Source organism: Protopterus annectens, chromosome 6.part0 (genome assembly GCF_019279795.1).
Source record: "Protopterus annectens isolate FY-2018-M chromosome 6.part0, PAN1.0, whole genome shotgun sequence".
Lineage (NCBI taxonomy): Eukaryota > Metazoa > Chordata > Ceratodontiformes > Protopteridae > Protopterus > Protopterus annectens.
The window spans coordinates 472649790-472674787 of NC_056737.1; the positions used below are offsets into that span (position 1 = coordinate 472649790).

The following is a 24998-nucleotide window of genomic DNA, read 5'->3' on the forward strand; positions in this document are numbered from 1 at the left end:
ACTCTACAGCGTGGCCCCCAGCACGACCTCCTCTGATCTCTTTTTCTGATGGTTCTCCAAACCAGTATGGCTTGACAAAAAGGACCAACTAAGCACAGCCCCAGATGAGGACTAAGATTTCTACATTTGGGCTAATAAGATCATCTTCTTTGGTGAATAGGTGAAAAAAAGATAAAACAAAATCAAGAGATGCTTGGCAAGCCTTCCATAGGTGGTGAAGAGGCTTCCTGGCTTCCTTCTCTTTGTGGCTATAAAAGAAAAGTTGTGCAAAGAGATTGCAAATGTCCCCTGTAGTGGTGCAGGTGTGTTTCTTTTTTAAAAAGACATTCAAAAGAACTTGAAAGGCATGGACAAATATGACTTCAGCCTTAAACTGGGTATCCCTTCAGGAATCATAGTCTCTGTTACAACAATCTGCAATTGCATATCAAGCAAAGAAGAGACTATGCCCAAATGTTAGCAGAGTATGCATAAAATATCTAATTCAGGAAAAGATTATGTATTATTAACAGCAAAAATAATAGCAGGCTGCCTTACAAAAAAGAGTTCTCCACTTCTGCCAAATTGCAATAAGACTGCACAGCAGAAAAGGAGGTAAAGGTATATTATCTTAATTACTTTTTCTATTTTTGCAAGCTCATGGGATCTTTCCAAATGGCTCCTCCTTCTTTCACCAGCTGGCACATGAGTTCTTCCATTGGTGCAAGTACTCTCAATCATTAATTTTCTGGTGAAGGTGAGAGTCAGGTGTTAGGGAATAGGTCAGTCTGACAATTCTGCAGACTGCCTATTCCTGCCACCTCAGCAGCCTGCACACTCAACTACTGCTTCTTGGGAGGTGCTTGTTTGCTACTGTGCAAGTATAACCAGCAGGCTAAGTGGCTTACTACTATACTGTAAGGGCACCCATGGCTCTTTGCTGTGTGTGATACATCTGCATTCCTACAAGTGTCACCAAAGCAGTGAGCTGAGCTTCCCCGAAGAATTGAATAGCTGGCATCAGCTTCTCACCTTCATCATCCTTGCCCGGTCCTCAAGCACTTGTGCTGATAGCTGTATACAGGATATATGGTGTGCACTACATTGCCAGCTATTATTTTCATTACTTCTGGGAAAGGTTACTTAATGTTCTAGTTTTGTGTGTATTGGTCTTTATTATAGATATTGTTTGCTCTTTCATACAACTGCTCAGAGCTAGAAAGGATTGAGGGAAGGATTTTGGATGGAAACAGCTGTAATTTGGGATTTAACTGGAAACACTAAGCTTCTCATAAAAAGCATCAATGCACTGCATATTTAACAACTTCTGTAACAAACTCTGAAAGAAAGCAGTTTAGTGTAGTATATATATCATATTTGCTGCAACAGCTCTCCAGACATTTTTTCTCACATCTAGAGTATAGACACTGTACCAATAAAAGTAGATCCCAAAGAATCAACAAAAAAATGTTATATCTGAGAATATCTAAAAACAACATATTACTCTGTTTAACATTTCCTTTGATAACTTCACTTTTTTAGGGGGGCAGTAAGTGAAAATGATGTATGCATACTTTTAAGACTGCAAAGGATAGACATTACAGAGAAATACACAATTTTAAAATGCAAGAAGTGGAGGGGAAACACCAGGAGGCAAGGACAGCAATAAGAATATTTCTAGCACTCTTGAATGTGGGAAGACCAAGTGCAGTGTGTGAAAAGAAGCTTTGAATGAAAAATAAAATAAATCATACTCAAAAAAGCCACCATACCATTTTGGAGTAAAACAGATTGCAAAAGTAGTACTAACTACTCTTAAGTATGCTGGGTAATTGCAGATAATATATGATCAAAATAATTTGTTGCTAACTTTCCTCAGGTGCTCTTTAAAACAAGGATGCATTGCCTTTTGAAAGTTATACTTTTTACTGCCACAGGGGAAAAATAAAGTTGAATATTCAGAAAGGCTGAGTTTTTAACATAGTCATTATCATCAAAAGTCTACTTCAGCGAACACTCACATCAGCGAAAATGCTGGAAATCAAACTGCTTATTGTGGAGGGCTGTGCTCCCCCCCCCCGGTAACTATATATTCCAACTCCGAGATCATACTACAGTGAGGAAAGGGCAAATATCCCACTCCTCACTGTACCACGACCCCACAAACACCCTTTCGATTTCCAGCGTTTTCTCTCATGTAAGCATTCGCTGAAGTACACTTTCGATTATATAATATAGACCCATTATCAACAGACAATATGTAAACTAAACTTACCTCAGCAAGGTGAGCCAAAAGGGCAATACTTTGCACTGTTTTTCCCAGCCCCATCTCATCAGCCAGAATTCCATTGATACCCTATTGGAAAGGAAAAACAGCTCATCAGTACATTTAGAAACTATGGTGAGACTAAACATAGTTCACACCAATAAATGGCAGATAAGCTATTCAACTAGCATGTGTAAATACTGCACAAGTACAGAAAGTCTTTTGATATAGCAGACTTTATGATCATCTTCACTCTATGTAGAACACTGATTCAAATTCAAAAGCCATGTCCTTTTTTTTTCCTGTCCCCCACAACCTTGTCTGATTGCTCCTCTACTTTCACCCAATTGGTCCATTCATTCACTCCAAACAGGTGACCTATGCACCACTCATGTCTGCTCAGGAACACCAAATGGCCCATCATTCCCCACTGAGAGGAAGGTGGCAAGTAGAAAGTCAGCCAGCTGGTCCTGGGGTGTGGCCTACCCCTCTCCCATTGAAAACATTCCCCTTCACCCTAGTCTGTTCCTCCAAGCCCTCAATCGCTGCCTACAGAAGGGAAGTGTGCCTCTTCATGCCAACTTCCACTCTGCTGCATAGTATAAATGTACTATGGCAATGGGGATGAAAACTCTATAAAGTGAAGACCTAAGTTCAGCTAAATCTCATCCTTGGGGCAAGCCACAGCTGCCTCCTTTCCCCCTGGACAGGCCAGCTGGCACCAGTGGCTCACTACCACCCTCCCTGTCCAGCTCCCACAAGCACCTGAAACATTAAAATTCAGGAGACATAGGCAAATGTTTACGAGTGGCTTCTGCTTCCAGTGACATACCTGCTTCTACAGTAATACATTACTGAACACCAGATGCAACTTTTTTCTTACACAACAATGCAAATGCCAAAAAAAGTATCTGAAATGCATAAAGCTGAAGTAAAAATCCAGCAACTACTAATACATTTAATTACTGGGTTCGAACATCAAGTGAACAACAATTAATATTTGGTATAAACCGAGGAAATGTTATATAAACATTAGTATGACAATGTATACATATAAAACAAAGCTGGTAACACAGAGAAACCACAAGTATTGGATCAATCACAAAAACATTAAGAATAAAGTGGGAGGTCAAAAGAAAAAGTGGAAATCATCAATGTGACCGAGACTGCAGTATAATAAAAATGATTTATGTCAGAAAAACACATTATTATATAAATAATTTTATACTAGGCTATCTGCCCTAGGCATTTATAAGCCTAGAAAATACTGTGCCCCCATTAGTTTGTTGTGCTGTCCAGCAGCAGTGACACAGATATGATTACAGGTCTAGATTTCTCTTGAACAGAGACAGCAGAAATGCCTCACATGGACCGATTTTAAGCCACAGCATAGGGCTGAGTGATAAATCTATCCCTCCACACGGTTATAAATAGAACGTGCTGGAGGGACAGATTCATCACCCAGAGACTCCCTATGCTGTGGAACTTCAATCCTGGCACATGTGAGGCAGATTTTGCACCTTTGGTCTTGTTCAAGAGGAACTTTTGACCAATGGATGGAGATGTCGGGTGCAGATATACCCCGAATGGGGCATTACTTCATTGCCACTGATAAGTGACAGAGGCACAGCAACAATGACCTCACTAGATGGATGTATGTCGCTTCATGATCAGGTGGGCAATGTGGCAGGTCTTTCTAACCACTCTTTAGCAATGTGAGTGTCAAAGAAAAGAACTGTCACTGTCAACCTGGGTCCTGATGATAACACCTCTTCTGTGTGTACCATTGGATTAGTACCTGTGGGACACACACTTGTGACGCACTTTCTGACACACACTGGCGCCAGCAACTCAACCCTGTGGGTTCTGTCCTTAAGCCAGTTTGCACAGCCATCTTGTGACATATGAGTTTATTTAAGCATAGTTTTTCTTCAATACTAGGGTATTGTGGCGAAAGCCTTTGCAAGGTCAAGGTAGGCTGTATGGACTGCCTTTCCCTCATCAATGGCCTTGGTGACTGTTTGAGTTCAAAGGCATGATCTTCCCTTGACAAAGCCAAACTGGGGTCGGGTCCAATGCCTGCCAGTCCCCCCTATCTTTGTTTATGAGCTCCATTATGATCCTCCATAGCTTTGCAGACTGGACCACAGTTGCCAGACGCCACTCCTTGGGCACGATCTGTGGTAGGCTGAGATTAAACAGCTGCCTTATTGCAGTTTAATTTAATTCATCATTCGATAGCACACACACAGCCCGGGGGCCACCCCCCAGTCCCATTGATTTTGTATTTTAGAGAGAGCAGCAAAAGGCCTTATGATTTTCCTTTGAATCCATGGCAAATTTTTTCTCTCAAAATTAGCCTTAGTTGATTTTATGAGTGCTTTTTTTTTTTACTAATAATGGTGACTTCCGCTTTTTTAGTTTGTTTTGTTCTGTAATAGCTTAAATTGGTGTTCATAGAAGGCATTTGTAAGGGCTTCTCCCGCAGCTTTGTGGTTGGTTCTGGCTCAGGGGCCTTGAAGGGAGATACCACACCAGTCTTAGTGGTGTAGTGTGGTGCTTTTTAGAAGTTCTTCACTATGGTCTTTGGGTTGGGGGGGATGTGATGATTGTGTGAGATTAGTAGTATATCAGATCAATCCAATGGGGGTAGGGATATAATGTGTCCGTGTTTTGCATTTTGTCCCCATGAAATGAGACAATGAGATATATTTTCTGTTCCATGGCATTTTAATTTATGAACTCCAGGAACCGGGGTTAGAAAGTTAGGGCTTGAGCAATGTTCCCAGTCTATATTCAATTGGTTTCAAGTCACCCAATATGATGAGAATTGGAATACATTTATACCCTCCAGTGTCTTCCAAGTGTAGTGTGGGTACCTGAGTTTGGAGAGGTGGCCTGTAGCATGCACTACAATTTGTAGAAAGCCTTGCCTATGGTTAGTTGCACCTGGATGGGGTCCGGGGCGGGCATGATATGAGGTAAAAACTAATAGTGCCGGGTGCTCTCAGGAGCCTTGAACCAGGTTTTTTTATTTAGCCTGAACATCCGATGTTCTCCATACTGAAGGGCCTCGAGTGCGTGCATTTTTTGAGATTTAACTGGCATTGAGCAGCGCAGCACCTCAGTTTCTTCCATTTTTTTTTTCTGGGGTGGTAGGTTTAGGACATTAAGCCAATTGTTAAAGTTGTCTCTATATTGTGGCATCATTCTTGGTGAGTATGTTGTGTGTTTATGTGTTTGATTCAGTGGAGTGGTAGCATTATGTGAGGCTGGTTTTGTGGGTTGAGAGAGCTCAGCCTCAGTTTGGCTAAATAGCTGCATCTCTCACAAGTATTGGTTGTCTGTGTACATGAGGCAGTTATAACATTGCCTCAAGATTCCCAGATTCACCAGCTGGACGGAGAGGAGATTGACAACTGATAAGCAATGCAGAAATCACTAGAGATACAGTTCAAATATTCAGGCACTATAAACCTTTAACCAGCTCAGAAGGGCAACCTTCTTAATGTAAAATAACTGGCCTGAAGCCAAGCGCTAAACCAGAACTAATACACTTGGACACTGGGCTCTCAATCAGCAGTTGCCCAAGTGCTTAATCCAAAAAACAAAGCTAGATTAAATACAATTGAGTATTTTAAGATGATTTTTTTTTTATTCCTGAACAAGTGCTGAGATCAAAGAAAGGCTAGTTATAAGGAAAAAAAAAAAATGAGATGGGCCCAGAGGCCCTTAACCCTCAAAATAGAAAGCCACAAACAAAGAAAAAAAGAAGTTATGTCTTACCATAACGTTCCATCTGTGTTGTTGATTTTCATCCATTCATCATTGATGGTTTATTGGTTCTGCCCTCGTAACCGAGATGGCCTTATACCAAGCTCGAGCCAGCCAAAAACTCTCGAGCTAAGCTTTCACCCACAATACCCTTCTCCCTGTTACCCCAGATCAAATTTGCCCTAACTTAGTAAAGCAGAGGCCGTCTCTGAGCAAAAACCTTAATCCAGGAGATGGACCCAAAGTATCCCCCTGGAGCCTCTAGGAGGGAGAATGAGGGTGGGATGTGATGAATGGATGAAGATCAACAACATAGATGGAACATTATGGTAAGACATAATTTCTTTATTTGATGTTGTTAATCTTCATTCCATTCATCACTGATGGGACAGAGTCCCCAGCTACATTGTGTCACTTAGGCGAACCTTATGGAAGAACATTCCTGAGCACCACTGAGCCAAAAGAAGCTCTTCCCCTGGAGACCAGATCCAATTTGCAATGAGTGATAAATGTATGGGGAGTAGCCCATATAGCTGCTGCACAGATGTTGTCTATGGAAGCTCTAGAGTGGAATGCCACAGAAGTTGCCATTGATCTGGTGGTGTGAGTTCTAATGTTTTGCAGAGCAGACTTACACTCTTGGTGATAAATGAAAATTATACAGTAGAAAACAGGAAAAAATCAGTCTTCAGGGTAAAATGCCTCAGTGATATAATTTAATTAGTCATTTAGCCAATCAGATAGCAGTGTAGCTTTCAAAAAAACTAACTATAGCATGCAATGCTTTTTACAGCTTATGGCATTCCTACTATGTGTTTGAAGCACCTCAATAACTTACATGACTCTTATAACAATACTATATCTAATAGTGATAGCAAACATTTAAAAATATATATATTTATATATTGATATGGATGTTCCTTTGTTGAAGTAATTAAGTCTGAAGAAGCGTTCTTTGGAATGCGAAAGCGCTCACTCATTTTTATCTGGTTCTATGTTCATGTGAATAAAGTCTCCTTCGTTGTTTATGGTGTTGCCTCGAGATTTCTTCATTGGATTACATTAAATTATATCGCTGAGGCACTTTACCCTGAAGACTGAGTTTTTTACTATTTTCTACTGTTTGTGTGCTTGAAGTCTGAAGGGACATGGCAGAAGGGGCTGAAATAGAACTTGCATACAATCCAAGGACTTTGGGTCCTGCTGATGCCAATGGTAAGGAAGAAAATCTTTTTCAATGCTCGTTAAGAGTGGAAAGCAATCCTGTACTACAATTCAAGAGAACTGATTTATGTAACAGTGGAGAAGGTACTATAAACCAGGAAATGAATATTGTGATTATACAGACCAAAAGGAAGCTTGAAACTAAACTTGTTAGATTAAAAACTGTACAATGGCAAAGAAAACACATGGAAGCCTGCCTTAGTTTTAAAGTTATACCGAGGGGGCTACGTGTGCTAACAATGCTGACTTTTGGCACCACATATCCTAATCAGCTAGCTAAATGGCAGAAGTTGAATTTGGCTATATAAAGCTGTTGACTGAACAGTATACTCTGATTGAACTGATTCTTACAGCCGAAATAACTGAGATAAGGAATGAACTTTTCAATCTCATTTCCAAGCAAGAAATCAATGCCTTTGACCTAGAATTGGGGACAAATCTCACCTTTTTGGAGAATATACTGTTACAAGGGAAAAAGAAAAAGTTGGAGTGAGATGTAATAGATTTTCACAAGAGGAACGTATTCTCTTGGCCGAGGAAGCCAATGAGAAATGACGCACCCACACATTCGGCTTCAACAGACCAATATGGAGGAACACACACTACAGCGATGCCCATTATCACAGTGAAAGTGAATGTAAGCTCAGAAAGGAATCAGGAAGCACCGAGGGAAGACGCTGAGATACGAAGCAGCAACAGTAATGCCTTAACTGAACAGTTAACTGAAAAAAATGGTTAATGTATTTAATTTTTCAGCTAATATGGATATTAGAAAAAAAGATAAGCAGAATGATGCATATCCCTCTACATTGACAGTGACACATATTTCTCACCCTTTTCCTCAGCCCATTTGAGTGATGCAGAAGCAAACACAGACTCCATCACACAGAATGAGGAAACGCAAATCCTCTGGGAAACACTTAAGAGTTCCAGAAGAAGGTTTTGAGACCTGTAAGTCAGACTTAATTTTCAATAAATCTAATTATGTTTTAAACAGTGCAGGGAGGTCCCTGTTAAACAAGGGACTCTTTTATTCCATCCAAGTCAGTGAATGTAATTAATTTAATAATAGATATTAAACTTTTTGTTAGGAATGTTGGCCTTAGACTAATGGACTAATATATGGTAATGGGGAAAGCACCACAGCCATAAATTTTAGAAAATCATCTACATTTGTACCCCCCACTAACCCACTATTAGAAGCCTTTGAGAGAGCCTGCGAGAAGGAGTTGTTAGAAGTTTTTTAGGTTAACAGAGATGATGTTAGGAATCACTTTTATAACATGGATAACAAGGAACTGAAAGCATTGAAAGATCTGCAAAACAACAATGATATAATAATTAGGCCTGTCAACAAAGGCAGAGCCATTGTCATTTTAGATAGTGAGTATTATGATATGAAAATGACCAGTATGTTGAATGACGTTGTAACTTATCAGCATTTGACAAACTAACATTTAAATAAAATAATTAGAGAAGTACACAGTGAGCTATATGATCTTCTAATGACATAATAGACAATGACTTATATAAATATTTTTTGAAGAGAAACACCTACCATTCACATTTTTAGAGAGTTACCTAAGGTACACAAAGATAGGCAAAACCCACCTATAAGACCAATAGTATTGAGCAAAGGCTGGCTTACTGAAACAATGTCAATATATGTTGAAAAACAGTTAGACCAATAGTAGAACAAACACGCTCCATTATTAGAGATACTCAGCACTTTCTTGAAACTTTTTCAAGCTATGTCTTTACTGAGAACAATATTTCAACATGTTATTAGGTAACATTAGATGTAACATCGCTGGTCACTATTCCTAACAATACAGGCATGGAATATGTAAGGTTATTCTTGATAAATAAATGTATGTCTAGGGAGTTAGTCATGAGGGTCATGATGTTAATATAAATGATTTTGAGTAGGACTGTCTTTGCATATGGTAATAATTATTACTTACAAGTTAATGGTGTGGCGATGTGTACACCTTAGTGCGAATTCATATGCCAATATAGTAATGGCGTACTGCATATGTAATTAATAATCTATTATTTAGGGACGATATTATAAACATTTTGTAGACGACATTTTTCTGGTGTGGGACGGTAGTGTGGATACACTACAAGAATTTATGGAATATATTAATGGCACAACTAACTTTCTTACATTCACAGCCAATTGGTCTAAGGATGAAATAGAATTTTTAGACGTATTAGTTAGCAAAGATTTGAATGGTGTTCAGATTAAACTGTATAGGAAAAGCTGTAGGAGAAATACCCTTCTACATTGCAACAGCATTCATTCCCCCCATATATATCAAAATATAGTGAAAAGTCAAGTACTAAGAGCTTCTAGACTAACAAGATATTGTATTCACATTGTTTATATCAAGTTGCAAATGATTTTCATTTTTTCATTTTGTAATAATATATAAATATATATTTTTTAAATGTTTGCTATCAATATTAGATATAGTATTATTATAAGAGTCATATAAGTTATTGAGGTGCTTCAAACAGATAGTAGGAATGCCATAAGCTGTAAAAACATTACATGCTATAATTATTGGTTTTTTGAAAGCTACACTGCTATCTAATTGGCTAAATTACTAATTAAGTATGTATTTAAATGGATGTTCCTTTGTTGAAGTAATTAAGTCTGAAGAAGCATTCTTTGGAATGCAAAAGTGCTCATGTGAATAAAGTCTCCTTCGCTGTTTATGGTGTTGCCTCGAGATTTCTTCACTGGAAAATTATACAGTCTTTAAGCCATTTAGATAAAGTTACTTTAGAAACTGACATTCCCATTTTTGGACCAGAGAAGGATATAAATAACTGGTCTGATTTACAGATTATTTTTGTCCTGAGTAAAATCTCAGTTGTCTGTGGACGTCAAGTAAATGTAAACAATACTCTCTCCTTTGTTCGAAAATTTAGGAAAGAATACTGCTAGGTCAATAGTCTGATTAACAGAGAACTCAGAGATTACTTTGGGAAGGAAGGAAGGGTTGGTCCGTAGTGATATTCTATTCTTATGGAAAATCACATAAGGACGCTTCATGCAAAGAGCCTGGAGCTCAGAAATGTGTCTGGCTAATGTAATGGCCACCAGAAAAAAACTTGATGTCACAAGTGGCTGCAGGCTCAAAGGGAGGCCGTGTCAAAGACTGCATGACTAGTGTGAGACTCCATGGTTCTATGGGCTGCTTGATTGGAGGTCTGGAGTGATAGAATCCTTTCAAAAAGGTTTTGCTTAGGTGATGTGAAATTAAGGAGGAGTCACCAAAACCATTATGAAAATTCGAAATGGCAGCTAAATGAACTCATATAGTTGATGTTGCAGGACCCTCCTCAAAGAAGTTTGATAAGTACTGGAGTGCAGCAGAGAATGGTGCAGAATATGGATCTAGTTTTCTCTGTTAAGACCAAATTAAAAATCTTTTCCATTTGTCAGCATAAAGTTTCCTGGTGGATGGTTTATGTGAAGCCAGGATAATGTCATGTACTGGAGAGGAAAGATTACAATGCTTGGCAATCATGGAAAGTGGAGAAGCCAAGCTGTGAGCTTGAGACTGGTCAATTTAGGGTGGCTTAACCCTTGGGGGTGAGAAATCAGATCTGGAGTTGGATCCAGGATCCACGGTCAGCAAAGTAGATGAGGCCAAAGAAAGGGGAATCATACCTGTCAAGGCCAATATGGTGCTATGAGGATCACTTTGCTTTTCAACTGAAGAGTTGTCTTCACGAATTGAGGAATCAGAGGAATGGGAGGATAAGCATAAAGCAGTCCCATGGGCCAATCGTGGATTACAGCATCCCTCGGGGACACCCCTGTGGGGAAATTAGGGCAAAGTAGTTGCAGCATTTGTGGTTGGACGGGGAGGCGAATAGGTCGCAGCAAGGCTGGCCCCAATGTCTGAAAATCTTTGCCACTATATTGGGGTTGACAGACCACTCATGAGGCAGGAGAATGCATCTGCTCAACTTGTCTGCCATCACGCTGGAATTCCCCAGAATATGTGTTGCTATCAAAAAGCGGCTAGAAGCTATCGCCCATTGCCAAACTCTCACTGTCTCTCGACATAGGGGGTAGGACTTAGTTCCTCCTTATCTGCTGATATACCAAACTACTGACATGTTGTCCGATTGGATAGCAATTGTTCCCGATGGAAGGGCAGACTGAAATGCTTGCAATGGCAAAAGCACAGCCCTCAGTTCTAGAACATTTATATGCAGATTGACCTCTAATGCGGACCATGTGCCTTGGACTGTCATTCCCTGAAAATGCCCCCCCCCCCACATCCTATCAAGGAAGTGTCCGTGGTCACAATGGCGCTGGGCTGAGGGGGGTGGGGGGGTGGAAGGGTCGGTTCCAAAGTTCTGTCTCTGACTTCATCCACCAAGATAGATCTTGCTTGCATCGATTTTTTATACGAATCTTGAAGGACAAAGGGTGGTGATTTGGATACCATTGGGTTAACAAAAGCCAGTGTATGAGTCTCATGTGAAGCCTTGCAAGGAGTACTACTGATACTGATGCTGCCATTGACCCGAACAGCTGCAGGACCTCTCAAGCTGAAACCATGTCATGGCAGAGTATCACTCAGAGCTGGATCCTTAGTCTTTGTAGCCTGTGATCTGGGAGAGAGATTAAAAATGAACAGATACTGAAATTCACCCCTATAAATGCCAAGGATTGGGTTGAAGTCAGATTGGATTTCTCCAAGTTTACAGAGATTCCTACAAGATTTGTCAGAGAGAGGGTGTAGTGAAAGGCTGTTGCCAGTAGATGCTTGGTGGGGGCGGTGAGGAGCCAATCGTCTAAGTATGGAAACACCCGGAATCCTTGTAGTCTCAAGTGAGCTGTCACTTCTGCCATGCATTTGGCAAACACTCTGGGGGCTGTAGAGAGTCCGAAGGGCAGAGTGCAGAAATGGTAATGATTGGCACCCAGCTGGAAGTAAAGGAACCTTCTGGAGCGTTTGTCCATTTTGATCGGTAATATGCATCTTGAATGTCTATCGAGCACACCCACTCACCTTCCTCCAGAAAGGGGAGAATGGACTGAACTGTGACCATCCAGAATTTTGTCTGACAAACCTGTTTAAGTAGCTGAGATCCAAAATTGGTCTCCAGTCCTCCGTCTTTTTTGGCACCAAAAAGAATCTTGAGTAGAATCCGGATCCGAAATAGTCTGGTGGGACTTTTTGGATGACTCTTTTTAAATACAGTTTTTCTATCTGTAGAGCTGCTTCTTCCCTTAGACTGGGTGGAATGTCGGGAATTTGTTTTGGTGGCTTTGGGTAGGAATCAAATGGAATTTGGTAACCTCTGGTTATTATCTTCTGCACCTAAGAATCGGTGGTAATTAATAGCCAGGCATTGTGTTGGACAAAAAGACGTCCCCCGACTGCTTCCACAGGAAAGCAATTGGGCCGCTCTTCAGGAGCGCTGATAAGGATGTCCAGAGAATGAACCTCTGGAACACTGATTGCACTGACCCCTCTGCCTCTGTAGGGGCATCTTCCAGAAGAGTTTCCCCCTCTGCCTCTGGGGATGAACTCACCATGTATGTTCATAGGTTGGTACTAGGCTATTGACCCTAGGGCCTTATACAAGCCTAGCCATAACAATTCCCTGGCTATTTCTTCCCACACTATTTACTTCCCAGAACCCTGTCTAGCAGGGTGACTGACGTGATCCCTGAGGTGAATTTCCTTTCTCCCATCCAATCATCAAGGTTCCTTTTGAAGAGGGACAAAGAGGCACTCTGCTTGACACATATGGGCAGTCTATTCCAGAGTCTGGGGAGTCCCTGGGTCAGGAACCTATTCCTCCAGCATGTTTTGTTTATTGTGATGACAAGGTTTAGATCCCTGGAGCGTGTGGCTCTGAGGGATTGGAATTTCTTTAAGTGTAGCATGTCCAACAGCTCTGGGTTTGACATGGCCTTGTATGTTAAGCAAAGATCGCCTCGGAGTAGACGATATGCGACAGAGTGCAGCTGGAGTTTTTTAAGGTGGTCAGCATAGGGCATCTGCTTTAGGCCTGTGATTCTTTTAGTGAGGTATTTCTGCGGCCTTTCCAGTTGTTGCAGATGTCTTAAGAGGTACATATCAAATGGGGCGTTGTATTCTATAATGGGTCTAATGAAGGGTGAGTATAGTGGGATGAAAAGCCCTTAGTGATGAGGTGTGCCACATAGAAGGATTTCCTGACTGTTGTGGCAATGTGGTTATTGAAGGTGAGACCACTGTTCACCTGTGTCCCTAAGTCTCTCATCACACTTTCAGTGTTTAGTGTACTGCCACCTATGTGGCAATTCACAGGTACATGTTTCTTCCCAAAGGGGATAACTATACATTTCTTGGCATTGAGCTTGAGCCTATGGCTCTGGCACCAAGCATCTGTTTCTGTAAGGTCCTTTTGTAGAGTATCCACATCATTTGGGGATTCAATAATGGCCCCCAGTTTGCAGTCATCTGCGAACTTCGTTAGCCAGAGTCCCTTAGTGTTGGCCTGTACTTCAGAAAAGTAGATGCCAAACAAGAGAGGTCCCAGGACTGAACCCTGAGATACTCCACTTGTTACTTGTCTGGAGCTGGATTTGGAGTCAGCTACTTTTACAGTGTGGGTTCTGTCAGTAAGCCAGTTGGCAACCCATTGAGTGACATAGGGATTAATGCCCAGCTTAGTAAGTTTATCTATGATTCCAGAGTGGGGGATGGTGTCAAAGACCTTGGCGAGGTCCAGATAGGCTGTGTGGACTGCCTTACCCTCGTCCACGGCTCTGGAGACTGATTCAGAGAAGTCAATCAGGTTCAGGAGACAAGATCGGCCCTTCACGAATCCAAACTGGGTGGGGTCCAATGTTTTAAGGATGCCAATGTCTTTGCTTATAAGTTCCATGATAATATGTTCCATGGCCTTGCAGATCAGGCTTGTCAGACTGATGGGGCGGTAGTTCCTGGGATCCAAGGTGGATCCCCCCTTCTGCAGTGGGATAACGGTAAGTGTGTGCCACTCAGTGGGCACGAAGCCTGAGGTGAGGGTATGATTAAACATGACACTTAGGTGGGGTGACAGTTCATTTTGTAGTTCATGTAGTACATAGCCCGGGATGTCATCTGGTCCCATGGATGCTGTATTCTTAGCTTTGGAGAGTGCGTTTTTTACCTGTGTGGCCGTTATTACCAGAATTTGGCAATCTTCCGGTATTGAGATGGGCCATTTAGGGGGTGAGAGGGGGGTGAAGTTGGCACTGAATCGATCTGCCAGGATACTGGCAATATCCTTGGGATCAGTATATTTAATACCATTCTGTTGTAGCTCAGGGCAGATCTGAGCATTGCCATTTAGATATCACGAAAAGGACCCTGAGACGTTTTGTGTCACAATTTCCCACTTCTCTGGTTCCTGGAAAAGGAGTGCTGAAAAGTGGAGAAACATACACCACTGGCAGGCAGGGTCTTGCCATCCAGCTCACACCTGGCTAGCATGTCCTTCACTTTAGGGCCAAACAGGGAAGATGCTTCCACTGGAGCATTGAGGAAGGAAGACTTAAATGGATCCACGAAGTCACATAGGAGCATCCAGGAATGACGTCTCATAACTACACCTAAACCCGCAGCTCTTGCTGCCCCTTCGGCTGCATGTGAAATTAACCGCATGGATGAATTTTATATTGATTCCAGGGTCACTAGCTCCAAGGCTACCTTGTCATTTACCTTGTCAGACACCTATCCTGATAGAGTACCAGAGAGTTTGGAGATGAGGTCTCTCTGGAGTCTGGTGAAATGTGCCAGGTAGTTCAAGGACTGAATTGCAAATACTCTATTCCCCAGACTGTCCACTGCTCGGGATTCCTTGTTAGGTGGGTGAACAGTGTGGCTCTCCTCAGCAAGCTCTTTCTTTGTGGCTGCCGTCACCACCATCGCATCTACTGGTAAACCTTTTGACCAATGTGGATTTTCTTAAGGGGGAAAGAGAATCTTGTCTGGTCTCCTAGGGATTGCCTCAACAGCATCAGGGTTCCTCCAGGCACACTGCACCACAAGCTGAACAAGCTCATCTGCAGGCGGGGTCACCCAAGTGGTAGATGGTCAAGCACAAAAAGCATGCAAGAAAACAGATTCCTTGGAGGAAGGGTTTTTGGGCTTCCAATCACCCCTCTGTTTCAAGATCTCAAGGATGTCTCCGAAAGAGGCATCTTCAGGGATTGATCACAGGGACCCTTCCCCTTCATCATAATCCGTATCATCAGAAAGGGACTCCCTGGGACATTATACGTGTTTCCTCTTGCACGATTTCTTCCTTGGAACTTCCTCAGTGGGAGCTTCTGAGGAGGACCCGGAGGAAATGGCACCCTGCAAAAGGGTCTCCTGTGCTCAATTTCCTAGGACGGTGGCCCGTGACAGCTGCAGCTTAGGGGAGGACATGATTGGGGTTCCGACAACGTAGGCTTGCCTACAGAGGCAAGGGCCCCCTCCATCGCCTGGAACACAGGGCCGCCCAAAGAGGGGTGTGAGGCTAGAACCGAGAAGGACAACCTCGGAGCCAGGGCCACACCCCGCTCCACTGAGCCCACTCCCAGGAATGGAGCCTCAAGCTCGACCGATACCAACAGGGCTCCTAGCACCATGGACAGTACCGCAGACAGGGTCAGTGTCGAACTCGGTACCAAGTAGCCTGTAGTCCAATCCCAGGTCTGAGGAAGACCTGGTTCCAAAGGAACCAAAGGCCAAAGGGTTGGCTCCAGGGCCAAAGTGAGATCCACTATTGGCACTGAAGCTGAGGGTGCCAAGAGAGGTATCGGTGCTGTGGGCTTCGAAACCTGCAAGGAGGTCGAAGGAGGAGAGTAAGATGGAGTCCTTGAAGCAGTATTTCCAAGTCCAAGAAGGGATTGGGTTTTTGTATCTGAAGGAATTCCCCAGGCTGTCAGCAACTGGTCCACAAGGCGCACCACATCTAGTTCGGAGAGGCTCCTGGTGGATCTCGAGGATATCCCTGAAGTAGACTCTGGATGCTCAAGGAAGGGGGTATATACCTGCCCCAAGAAATGGTCCACAGACAGGGAATATCAGGTCTGTGCTTGAGTGCCTAATGGCAACACTGTCTCCAATTTTGAAACGATTGAGGGAGGGGTGTTTACCTGAGCTAGTGGAACAACAGGAAGGCTGGGTGCCAAGATCAGAGTAGAGGTCAAAATCTGAGTTTTGGTCATAGTCAGTGCCATAGACGTTGTCTGTGCTGAAGGAAGTGCTGACACAATAGTAGTAGACAGTACCGAAATCAGTGCCATAGAAGCTGGCTTCTGGTCAGATATGGAAAGTTTTGCAAGTTTGGATTTAGGTTCTCTCTCCTTCTCACCAGAGGATGAGGAGGGAAATGAATGTTGCCTCTTTTTCTCTTTTCTAGTAGGAGGGCCTTTTCAGAGGCTCTCTCTGATGCAGAGAGAGCCTCTGAAAAGGGAGATTTGAGAAGGCCCTTTAGAATCAATTTATTCTTTCATTCATTCAAGGTTTGGGAACTAAATCCCTGACAAACAGAGCAAGGCAGTTGGACAGAGAGATGAGGCACTCCCAAACAATGCACACAGTCATCACGAGTGTAACTATTAGGCATTTTTCTCCCATACTTCAGGCATTGTTTGAAGCCTGAAGTGCCCTTTTTTCAGACATGTCAAATCCAATACAATCAAAGCAATACAAAGAAAAACAAGGGAACAAAAACAATATTATACACACAGCTAGGCAGAAAAACCAGAAGGAAAATACCAACAATGCTACTAGAAGATTATCACAGTGGGTAGAGAGAAGGGAGTGTACCAGCAATGGTGCAAAGATTACCAACAGGTAGTTTGACAGGAAAAAGTTGAAAAAGAGGTTAGAAAACTTAGTGATAGCTAGACACAAGTAAAATAAAAAGAATAAACTAACAAGACTTTTCAATAAGCACTTATACATCAAAAATATCAAAGATTTAGCTGACAGCTGGCTTGAACGTGGATTTACAGCTACGTGGCAAACGAGATCTGGGGTAACAGGGAGAAGGGTATTGTGGGTAAAAGCTTAGCTCGAGAGCTTTTGGCTGGCACGAGCTTGGCATAAGGCCATCTTGGTTCTTAGGACAGAACCGATAACCCATCAGTGATGAATGGAATGAAGATTAACAACATCAAATAAAAGCTTTTTGCAAGGGCTAGCTCTTCTACACCCCATATGGAGGCTTTATTCCCACACCCCTCTTCTTTAAATCTACAAAGTCCATGGTCAAACAACTGAAGGGAAATGTATAGCTCCAAAGAGAATTTTTTCCAACAATGCTAATGCAGTACTCCGTGCAGAAGCAGTTAAACAAACTGTATCTACAGTTCAAAATGCAATCAGCATCCAATAGCAGAAATGCCACACTCAAGAAACAATGAAAAACATAAAACCTTTATCATCAACTAAAATAAAAAAAACCTTCTAAAACACAAATGTGTTTTTTAAAGAGAAATCAAATTTTAACCACCAAACAGACACCACTCATTGGTCACAGTCAAGGCAAATTTGTGTTTATCACTAAGTCAAGGATAGTGAGTAATCCCTTGTACAAATGTAGGGACATACTCTGCTGTCAGCCCATTGCACGCAACTCCCCTACACCTTGTTGGGGGCAAATGATAGGGGCTAGGGAAACAAAAAAGAAAAAAAGACCATGAACATCCACCAATGTCTGTCTGAATGATGGCCTCTCCCAGCTGACCCATACTCCAATGAAGAAGAATAAATGGGCTGACTAGCCATGAAGATGGCCGATAATCAGCAGACAGCAGGAGTAGGGATTGCAAATAAAAATACCGGTTTGAAGAAGAGAAATCTATTCACTGCATCCAGGTGAGCACCCTAGAAGACCTTGGATGCCTCCAATGTTAGGCTGGACTTCATAAGATTCAGTGAATAAAGCCTAGGTGAGGTTGCTCAGGTCCATAGTCAATGTCAGCAGTGTCTATCATCCACGCTGAATCTCAAGAAATAGCTGTCGTCCTTGTGATCAGGAATATGCTGACAGGCATTCTTCAGGTCTGGCATAACCAGAATGGCTCTTAGACAAAACAACAGAAGGGCCTGAATGGTAAGTACTATGAACTTACTAATCTGTCGTAATTAGTTTAGTATAGACAGCTCTGGAAAGGGACTCCAGGGTCCACTCTTCTTGGGGACACAAAAAGGTGTAAAAATCCCAACCCTCATTCCCAGAGGAACTTCTTTCACCAAGTCACTGAATTCTGGCCTGTAGCTCAGATAGATTATGCTCTTAACTCACCTGCTGTACATCAAGTTTCCAAAGAAATGCAAGGAAGGGAAAGAAGACTCAATCAATACTGGCCAAGGGGGGTGTGCAGAAAGCGATCTTGTACACATTGCCTCCCATCCGACTTCTGTCATGGCATTAATGTTTTTTTTTTTCTTTCTCAAATGTTTTCTTCTGTTTACACTGCTCTGCCCTGGTTTGTGTTCTACAGAAAGGCCACTACTTTGTTAGGTAATTTCTGCTGTACCTAGTGAGTGAGATGTGCAAAAGCTACTTTCACCAGCTCCACTGTTTTTACCTTTCTCTGATAGAGCAGACCAAAAAGCAGATCCTTCTCTAAAGGCATGTCTAAGAGCTATCCTCTTACATCTTATAGCATAGGTTTCAAATGTATCCAAGCAAGCCTTCCCAGGACTGTCCCAGGGACTGATATTCTACTGCAGGCATCTATAGCATTACAGCAGCACCTTATGGCATGCCTGCCCACTCTAACGGTAACCTCAGCCTACTTGATTGCCTTGTCATTTACATTCACATCTGAAATCATATCCTCTATTTTTCAGGGTATTTCTGGACAATGACTATTCAGCTCACACTTGTGGAAAAAGAAGTGCATTTACTCCAGTCATAAAAAAGTACAGAGAAATTAGACCATTTTACCAATCTTTTTATCTTCCAGGAACAAAGCTCACAACAGTGTAAAAAAAAAAAAAACAAGCAGCATCCCAGCAATGGAAAAACTGCCAGTGAAGCCGCTCTAAATATTTCAACATAAAATTCTGTAAAAAGAGAAATGAAGGAGCACACACAAAGAATAAAGGCTTTAAACAAGCTGGATAATATGGAAGAAATGCACTAATTAACTAACTCATTATAGTTTTGTGTGGGCATGCTACCAAAATAGATAATGGAATCTAAGCCACACACTACAAAAAAAATTTAATGGTGGACATGTAATTTAAATAATATGTATATATATTTTTAGGGAACCTATTTTGAATCAGAAACTAAGAAATTGGTTTATTTTCCTGTTAACACAGTTAATGTGTACATCAGAATCTTAGTTGTACTTTCATAAGGGGAATCAAGGCAGTATCATGAAAGCCTTGAGAGGTGTTCAAAAATACTTCTCTTCTATGTCTTTTTCTTCTTTTCTCAAATATTTGCAGCAGATACGTAAAAAACTGGCTGTAGGTGATTTGGTCACACTGACTAAGGCTGATGGGTCACCCAAACCCCACGTAAAAGAAAAAAAAGAGGTTGATGATGCTGACTTAACCTATTTAACTTTATTTGCAATTATTACTTGACGTATTGCAAGACCAGGACATAGCTACATACCTCTCGTGTCCCTTATTTTCAGGGAAATCCCTGATTTTGACTGAAATTTTAGCTCTATCTCTCTTAATCCATCTCAAAACTAGTGACATTTGGAGCAAAGGCAGTGAACTACACTTGATAAATAATGGCAATAATTAGAGTTTTGGACTTCTTTTACTTCAGAAAATGTACATAAATTCACATTCTCTTATTCATTAAATATCTTAACTTATACTACTAATATTTTAAAAGTGTTCCTGAATATTTCTGAATTTGTCCCTGATTCTGTTGAGAATTGTTCTTTGATTTGTTGAGAGGTATTCACAAATACTATAACTGGTTCCCTAGGAAGGAGTCTTATTTTCTTTATGAAACTCAGTGCATCTAATAACATATGCATATTGAGGATGGAGTAATAGCCCAACAGAGCTGAAATTCTGGAGGACTAAAATCCCAACTGGTTGACAGAGGTTAACTCTATGTTAAGTATATGCCACTAGCCTGTATTAGGGTAAACTGAATCAATTGGGCTAGTCTAGATGCCTAACATAACCACTTGCATGGAAGACTCCTTGAAATGACTGAAGCTGTGAAGCTGTTCAGATAACATAAAAAAGACTGTCTGCAAAGCCAAGTAATTCAACTCAACTCTATCTATAACTAATTCAAACCAAGAAGAAACTTCGCAGGGTGGAGGGTGTGATGTTCACCTCCTAAATTATGTTATGCACTTAGTTCACTTAATAAAAATCGAACTGTAAAATATAACTATAAAATACATGATATAAAATAATCAAACAGAAAATAGTAGGTAGTCCACAATTGAGTTAAAAATGGAATATCCTTTATTAAAGCCCAAACAAGCGATCCTAGTTGAGTATAATGAAAAGTATATATAATAAAACAACCTATACCTAATTCAAATTCAGAATACAGGCTACATATTTGAAATAATGCCCCAGGCTAGAAAATAGTTATACAAAAGGGGACAAAAAGCAGAGTGGAAAAAAGGACGTGAAGCCAACCATAGGAGAGAGGCTCATGGAAGAAGGAAGGGGAAACTCAGTCCACCAGATACATAAATACTCAGTAGTCTTCCGACTGAGTGGAAAAGGAATTAGTCTGTCATTGTACTAGTCTGGTAGTGAGAAACAAAAGAGCAGGTAAACAGCAGAACAAAAAAAAGCGTGTAGCCATTGGACTAAACCTAGAAATGAGTGTCAGCTTTGATTACTAAATCTGATACAATTGCCAAATTTTTGGCCTAAGTGGAAGGAGATGCTAGAGAAACAAACAGAACTCCAGAACACAGAACTTTAGCTTTATGGGACCAGAACTCTCATTTGTCTCTAATTTGGAGGAACATACCTATTTTCAGGCCTGATGTACTTATTTTTGACTAGATGACTGATCAACATACTAGTGCCATCAATAATTTAAAGAAAGAGGACACATATCTTAGATGTCCCTTCTTTAGATGCTGAAATATCATTTTGCGATACAGTCCATTACAGTCTACAAATCTTATACTCTCTCTTTGATAATACTTATGTTTTCCATCATTTTTATTACTCATTAATTTGTAAATATGATTCTTAGTATCCCACATTAATACCTACAGTGGTAAGAGTTTTGCACTATTTGGTGTTCAAATTTTACGTTAATTAAATGTCCAGATTTTTAACTGCTCCTACTTTTCAAGGGCCTTTGTACCAATTCTTGATGTCTGCAGATTGAGAGGTATGTGTAGGACATGATGATGAAACCAGAGGAAGATAAATATGCTCAATAACATATACACAAATGTGTTTTAAACACGTGACTGTACAGAAACCCAAAAATAAGGGAAAAGCAAATCTTGGCAATTGGCAAAACTCATTACCCATAAAGAATGACAGAAAGGAAGGAATATCGGATTTGTGGAGGAACAGAGAGAAAGAACCCAGCTGCTCAGCGTGGCAAAAACAATTGCAAGTATTAATATTATATAGGCTGCAGCCTTGTTTGAATTGTATATGTGCTTTTGTAGCATACATATGATGAAGGAAATGTATGTACTAGATTGTTTACTGTACAGGAATAAACATTGTTCCTGGAGAAAATAAAATGGTGCATTTTTCAGACTCAGAGTCCGTTCCAGTTCACTAACAGCATCCAGTAATAATACAGTCTGGCTGCTTACAAGGTTTCCATAGAGGTAATTGAACTCTTCATTTACCCTTATAATGGCTATCCAGTGTCTTAAGTAATGACAGCTGAGAGTCAGTTTTCAGAGATGCTAACTCAAAAGCATTTACAAACAATGGAAGTATAAGAGGTGCTCTCATGGCTTCATTTTTACAATTCTTTTGGGTTTCCAATATTATGACAGGAATGGACCCAGTTCCTAACTCAGGGTATGATTAGAGTTCATGAAATTGTTGTTTCAGTCTTTGATGTTAGCAGAGTACTCTTCTCGCAATGTGCCCAGAATTAACTCCTTCTGTAATTCATACAGAGTTACATGCATCGTCACAGGTGTCTCCCAGTTTAATTTCTCCAAGTCTTTTGGGTTTCTAATACCATTAAGAGAAAGGACCCCATTCCTAAGTGAAAGTATCATTAAAGACTGTAATATTAGTTTTGTTTCAATCTTTGATGTCAGCCGAAAGTGCTCTTTACATCACCTGCAATGGGACCAGAACTGACTCCTCCTGCAATTCATATAGAGTTACATGGATCAGTAGCATATCTAAATAAGACAATTCTTTTTTATGAGACCCATTGCTCCTACTATTGGAACTGTTTGGGTATCCTTCTTCTGCACTGCCCTCATTTCTACCTGTGAATCCTGGTATTTTTTTACTCTCTGTACGCAAGACACTGTAATCATTGGGTGTAGTAATTTCAATGATCAATGCTACTTTTGTCTTCTTTGCATGGACTACTATATCTGGTTTTCTTGCATCTATTTTTGGAGCTGTTGGTAATGGGTAATCCCATGTAATATAAACTTCATCATTGCCAGTCCTTCTCAGCTTCTTCAATATTGTAATGTTAGCACAATCCCCAATGCAACAGTCTTGCCACATTATAATGCCTTTCAATATACAGGTCCTCTGCCATTAGTGTATCACACCCAGCAAGAAAATGTACGACTGTTTCCATTTCTGTTTGACAGAACCTGGCATTTGCCTATTCCTCCCACATTTTCAATGGACGTTTTAAACCAATGTGTACACAATATACTATACTGGGCCGCTAATATAAACCTTTCATCTTTTAGTTTAAATTCATCTCTCCTAAACCATTCCTGTGTCAGATCTTGATCAGCATGAGGGTTGTTCCAGGAGTTTTCTGTACTTACAACTATATTTATGCCTTTTCCACATTTCTTGCATTCTTCTTGATCTATTCTTATATATTCTTTTTTTTTTTTTTTTTTCACATATTCACTGCCCCATTTTTTTTACTTTTTTTTTTGATTTTTTTCCCATTTCACCTTTACCTCTATGCTTCTGCTAAACCAAACAGAGCTTACCAAATGTATGCAGTCCTATGATTGCCGCATCTACACATGTAATCATTATCGAGGAGGCCCCATACCCTTCCTCCCGAAGATATATAATCTTGGTCACTTATCAAGACCAAATGACACAAAAAGAAGATGAGCTGTCTTTACACATTTGTTGTCTGGGAGCCAGCCTGTAACCATGACCTAATCTCTTAAGTAGACAGCTAATTAGGAGCTTTCTTTAACTTTGTTTTTAATCTCTCTTACTTCATCCCATCCCATATATCCTCCTGTACATTCCTTTTATTCTCTCTTTTTTTTTTACTACTTAAAAATTTTTGTTATTTTTGTTATGTTCCACATATCTTATATATATTATCCAAAAAATGTATATTTTTCTTTTTTTGTTTCAGTATGCATTGCTTTTATCACATCTCTCTTTCTGAGGATTTTTCTTGATCTGTCCCCTCATCTATACTGTTCTAACAGTGACAGTTCATGTCTTAATTGCTTTATAGTTTTCTCTATTCGATACTTCCATGATGACATTTGATTTCTCCCCTTCCTTTCCCTTACTGCCCTGTGTTTTTGTGGTAAGACTTTATCTGTTATTAATTTAGCTGCACAGTGATATATCCTATTTGCTTCCATTATACTGCATGAATTTCTGCGAAAAGTACTAATTATTGTGTTTGTTTTATCAATCTTCTAACTTTTTGGGTTTTATTGACTTTCTGTAATCTCTTTCTTTCACTGATCTTAATGTGTCTGTCTGCATTAAATCAAGCACTCTTCTTTTAGATACTTTTCTTCTAAACTGAGGGCACATTCTTAGTTCTCCATTTCTTGTGGGGATTCTTGAGAAAGTTTCAGAGCATCTTCCTGTGACAAATTCTCTTTAGTTTCATCCTGTGTCATCCGTTGCTCTTTCATATGGGAACTCACTGGTCTATCACTCCACAACACTGACTACGTCAAAGTTGACACTGTCTTCTGTTCCTCTTCTTGCTGTACAACTCCAACTGAACTTTTGTACTGATTTCCTATGGAAGGTTCCAAAGTATCTTCAAATGACAACTGATCAGATGTTTCCCACTCCACTGGTTTCTCCTTAATTCGGGGATCCATTACTCTATCTTACTGTGATGTAGCCAGAGTTAGATTTTCTACACTAAATCCTTCACTTTGCAGGTAATCCATAACCTCAGTTTCTATTTCTTTAACTTCTCCATTACTAATCTTCTTTTCTACTTTTCCTCTTTGTTTTCTTATTTTCTGTACTGTAAAAATTTCCATATCTGGATGCCTTTGCCCGTACTTCTCTTCAAATATCTTTGGTGCTACTCTTTTTGTACTGATTCACTTTACCTTCTCCTTTGCATAAATATTGCACCATTTTAAATCTCTTTTTCTTTCCCATGTCCATACTTCTTCTTCAGATGCCTTCGGTTCCTCCTGTTTCTAATTACATGGGAGACTCGTTCCATCATGCTGTGATATAAAAAGAAGTTATGTACCTACCATAATGTTCCATGTTAGTTGTCTTCATCACGCCTTCTTTCTTGCTGGTTGGGATCGGAGCCGATCCTCGGCTCCAACTCAGCCATCTTCTATAGCTCGAGAGCTGTTTACTGGCTTGAG

General features: G+C 40.7%; 1 protein-coding gene across 1 annotated transcript in view; it reads right to left on the minus strand.

Annotated features, from left to right (window-relative positions):
* INO80 (INO80 complex ATPase subunit) overlaps positions 1–24998 on the minus strand; it is a 2478170-nt gene that overhangs the window by 1123096 nt on the left and 1330076 nt on the right. The window contains exon 15 of the mRNA XM_044074204.1: positions 2255–2335. Within this exon, the coding sequence (XP_043930139.1) occupies positions 2255–2335 (81 nt within the window). The remainder of the gene's footprint in view (positions 1–2254; positions 2336–24998) is intronic.